The 4,896-nt window shown below is 49.5% G+C and overlaps 1 protein-coding gene across 1 annotated transcript in view; it reads right to left on the bottom strand.

Annotated features, from left to right (window-relative positions):
- Ranbp10 (RAN binding protein 10) overlaps window positions 1–4,896 on the bottom strand; it is a 60,365-nt gene that overhangs the window by 7,528 nt on the left and 47,941 nt on the right. The window contains exons 5-6 of the mRNA XM_005345453.2: window positions 3,273–3,295; window positions 1,279–1,463 (exon numbers count right to left, since the gene is read on the bottom strand). Coding sequence (XP_005345510.1) covers window positions 1,279–1,463; window positions 3,273–3,295 — 208 coding nt within the window. The remainder of the gene's footprint in view (window positions 1–1,278; window positions 1,464–3,272; window positions 3,296–4,896) is intronic.

Raw genomic sequence — 4,896 nt, 5'->3', positions numbered from 1 at the left:
GATATGGCTCAGTGACAGTGCTTTCCTAGCATATAGAAAGCTCTGGACCACGAGAGAAAGTGAACCAAGGAGACAGGGTGGGGCAGGGTGGTGCTGGGGACCACTTGAGACTGCATGAGAAATCCTACCCCTGGTCCCCTGGTGCCTTTGCAGAACAATAATCAGGGTTAGCAGAAGCCAAGTCCTTGCCCACTCTTGAGAACCGAGCTCACATCCACCTCCTAACAGGTGGATGATTAAAGGCCATTGCTTCTCCCAGGCATGCAGCTGGCTAGTGAAATAAAGACCCAGACTGGGGCCCCTTTTGGATCTCAGCAACACTAGCCTCCAAGACAATTTAGACACTAATTAGCCAAGGAGCCTGCTAGGCTGATCCTAAGGAAGACTTCCTGATACCACTCTGCCATGGACACAGGAATACTGAGGTGGATACTGACCCTGTGAAGTCATCTCAACCAAAGTATGGCAATATGAATTTTTTAAAATATTTATTTATTATGTATACAATATTCTGTCTGTGTGTATGTCTGCAGGCCAGAAGAGGGCACCAGACCTCATTCCAGATGGCTATGAGCCACCATGTGGTTGCTGGGAATTGAACTCAGGACCTTTGGAAGAGCAGGCAATGCTCTTAACCACTGAGCCATCTCTCCAGCCCCAATATGAATTTTTTTAATGGTTTTTCAAGACAAGGTGTTTCTATGTAATCCTGGTTATGCTGGGACTTGCTCTATAGACCAGGCTAGCCTCAAACTCACAGATATGCCTGCCTCTGCCTCCCGAGTGTTGGGACTAAAGGCATGTGCCAACATACCTATATTGGGCTGGTGATCTTACACATAGGAGCCTTGTAAATTGTCTGAGAGGAAGGCTTTTTTTTTGAATTGTTATTATTTTTATTATATGTATAATTTGAATGCAGTACACATGTGGGTTTGTGCAAACTGAGAAAAGCTGAAGATGTCAGATCCCCCAGAGCTGGAGTTACAAGTGGCTGTCAGCCACCTGACACGTGCTGGGAACTGAACTCAGGTCTTCTACAAGAGTCCTGTGTGCTCCTAACCACTGAGCCACTCTCCAGCCCAGGCAAGGGTTAACTAGGAGCAGTTCCACAGCACAAAGAGGGGGTCCACTGACGAGAGGGGAACAGCAGCAGCTGAGTCGTCCGCCAGTGTCCCCAGAAACACGCCCTACAGATGGAACTGTTAGCAGCATTTGCAATAATACTGCATAGATCTCTAGGACCATAAGGCCTAGGGGAGGGAGGATAGCACTCACTTCTGCAGCACCGCCTGCCACTCGCCAAGCCGGGCACTGATGGGAAAGCCGTGGACAGTGCCCTGGACTTTGGCACGCCACTCCCGCATATAGTCCTCAATGTCGAACAGGAATGGCTGCTGCCCAAAGTTGGCATCCACAATCTCCCCAGGTGTCTGCAGGCCTACGGTGGGGTAGAGGTTGGCCTGAGGAGGAGAATGGATGTCAGTCAGGCCCCTGAGGACAGCAGGGATCAATCACATTCTGCCTACCTCCCTAGCAGAAAAGCTATCCCCAAAAGCTTGAAGGGAGAAGAAAAAGAAAAGCAAGCAAGGTTCAATAAGGAAAAGTTTCCTGTTTTTGCACCAAAGGTCACTATGTCCCCCAGGCCTTTGGCCAAGACACACAGTATCAGACAGGACTGCAGACCACTACACACATACAAATAAAAATGTGCCATGGGGTGGCCTATGGCTTCCCTGGAAAGAGAGGCAGGGTCAAGGATGTCCCTGGACACCAAAAAGAGGTACATGAGGGGAGGGATGACGTAGGAAACGAGGAGCAGAGATGAGAGCAGGCAAATGATTTGGTGAGTTGCTTCTAGAGCTGGTAATGGAGACAGAGGCTGCCCCTCTTCCGGTCAGAGGCTTACTTGGCAGAGGCCTTCTAGTCAGTGATATATGGAGCGCTGTGTTTACTACCCACTTACCACGACCAGCTGTAGTCAGGTCACAGCCTCACTCAATGCCTCTTGGGCTCCTACTGCCCAAGTCCAAAGCTTTACCCCCGCTTCCCCATGCCACCAAACACCATTTTCCCAGGAACCCCTACCCACTCTGTTTTTAAAGATGGGGTCTCATCCAGCCTATTTGGCCTCAAACTCACTATGCAGTTGATGACCTTGACTGACCCAGCTGCCTTCACCTCCTAAATGCTAGGATTACAGGTGTGCACCACCACCTTCGGCTCCCCTGAGCCCTTTTCACCTTCCGCGCTCAGGTGATGGGTCCTTCACAAGTACCTCATATGTTTTTTCTGGGCACATGAGGTTCAGCCCACCACGAGGTCTAAACCTACAGACTTTCTGCTTCCTTTCTTTTCCTCCCACAGGGACATTTCCCAGCCTTCCCAGCATGTGGCAGCACACCGTCCACACTCACGGCTGTTCATTTCATGTCATGTCTCCACACCTAGAAGCTTCAGCAGTCAGAGTCAGAATTCTTCTGAGTCTGCCCCCCTTGCCTAGGACAACAGCCCCTTTCTGGGGCTTCCAGGTAGGAAGGAAGGATTCTGATACATAACAGGAAGTTAAACATAACTATGGTACTGCAGTTAAGATTCCGAGGTCCCTTATATTACAAATGCACTTCCTGGGGCAAAGTAGGACATCCAGGATAATAAAGTCACAGAGACCCATGCAGGCTCCCAACATTCAGGGTAAAGGTTGCATGTGACGGTGCCCGTACAACTCAGTCAAATAATAGGGTAGAGAAGGAGGGAAAGGACCAAACTCAGCTGACAGAAAACATTCTTTCTAAGAGAAAAACCTATGCAACTCATCCAGGCTTAGGGGAACCCCGAATGGTAGCATGCTAGGTTTCCAGGGGTGCTGACTTTCCTCAGGGATCTCTGATGGCCTGGATAAGGACCTGATTCCTAGAAGCTCAGGAGCAATCCCTATATGCCACTCCCAGCTCTGTGGCTGAAGTCACAGGCCAGCCTGTGCCATGGAGTTACCCTGATTCCACCACCATTCCATTACCCCCACTCACAACAACTGCCTTAGAGAATGCCACAAATTTCTGTCACCTGCTAAGAGACATGGAGGAACACCAGGCCTTGCTGAAGAGAGAGGACAGCCAGAAGGTAACCCCCACTGGCACCCTCAAGCTGGCAGCACATCACACATCCCTGCTTAAGGAAAGGGCCAGACTCCACACCCTGCACTTGCAGGTATCCCCACCCATTCCGGGCAGCCCTCGAGTCCAGAAGGAAAACCCATCAGCAGTACTTACCGGGAGATCTGTGAAGGCTATACCTGCAGGGAGGAAAGGACAGTGATTAGGTCATTAGACAGGGATGGCCCCTTGGTCTGCACCCTGTGAACTCAAGGTGCAGATGGTGGCCAAGCATATACTAGGAACTGGTAGTTTTATGCCTGGGCCTTCCTCTTGCTGGATAATCTAACCAGAAGGGAAACCAGAACCTCAGGTAATTAATTGTCTATAGTTTTTCCACTTTTGCAAGAACGTCTGCTAGAAAAACTAAACCCAAGTGATCTATCACCTAAGACTTTTCAAGCCTCCTGCTCTAAATGCCCTCACAGAAACCTACTGTGTGCTCCCACCCATTATCGTCTACTACCTGATCCACTCCTCATGCCAATCCCTTGGAGCAGGCATTCTGCTCATTCTCCCATTTACAGACAAGGAAAAGCAGACTCAGAGGCAGAGGTTAGAGGTGTTGCCTTTAGCCACCGAGGTGTTGGCAGTGGTGGATCTAACAGTCCAAGAGATAGAGAAGTGCAGGCAGGGAGGGTGGCGCTGCTCATCTTTAGACCGTACTTGTTCCAAGTCCTCAGAAGTTCCTTGTTATCCAGCACTGGCCAACAATGGCCTGTGCATCCGGACCCTCCTGTCAGGAGTGGGAAATGCATCTCTAGAGACTTCAGATTTGAGCTGCAGTAAGAGTGGAGGTCATGCAACCCCAAACACATGAGGAGACCTGAGCAGTATCCTCAGAGTCAGAATGTGAAGAGCCAAGCAAGCCTCTTCCAAGGCCTCACAGACCTCTTAGGTAAAGTCTTTTGTCATCTGGGAACTGCTCCGCTATTGGCATTAGGGTTTTCAAGTCACTGACTCCCTGAAGGTCCCAAAGAACTCTCTGAACTCTCATCCAGAAGGAACAGAAACTTGGCAAACAGCACAGTGAAGTCTGACAACAGCCTCAGGAAGTGTGCAATATTTCTCATACTAGTACACAGACTAAAACACAGGGTAAAGAGAGATGTCACATTACAAATTCTTTGCATGGCTACTTTGCTCTTCCGTGAGTGAAAGTCAAAATCCTTATTATGCTCCACTGGCCTGAGGTTACGTGTGAGCCTCACATACGAGGTCAGAGTCACAGCACCAGAAGCCCCTCATTAAGGTGCCTTTGTTGATCTTGAAGTATCCAAGATGCCACTCACTCCCAGGCTTGGGAAGATGTTCACAAGACCTTCAAAGAAGGGGACTCCAGCTTCATCAGTTTTACTGCCATGTGACCTTAGCCCATCTGAAGAAATGGTAATACTAACCCTTTACCTTAATGGGGGGGGGGGAGGAATGAGACAGACTATGAAAGTTGCTTCACTCACCATGAGGTCTAGGTCCAAGTTGGCTACACAGTAAGAAAACTGCCACAGTCTGGACAGAGGCTAGCACACTCAGACCTGCCCAACTCTGCCTCACAATGGCACCAGGAAAGACAAGTCCTTGAAGGCTGTCAGGACAACAAGGAAAAAACTACTCTGTACTACACTGTGGAAGGCAAGACTGCTCCCTGATGAGGCCCTATGAGCCTCACTAAGGCTACTGTGATAGTAAGATTTGTAGACCCACAGAAAGAAAAAGGTCGGGCAAACAGGATAGCCAGACT

This window comes from Microtus ochrogaster, chromosome 4 (assembly GCF_000317375.1).
Source record: "Microtus ochrogaster isolate Prairie Vole_2 chromosome 4, MicOch1.0, whole genome shotgun sequence".
In the NCBI taxonomy this organism is placed as follows: domain Eukaryota; kingdom Metazoa; phylum Chordata; class Mammalia; order Rodentia; family Cricetidae; genus Microtus; species Microtus ochrogaster.
Note: the sequence above shows the minus strand (reverse complement) of the source record. Positions and strands in the feature narration are given on the sequence as shown.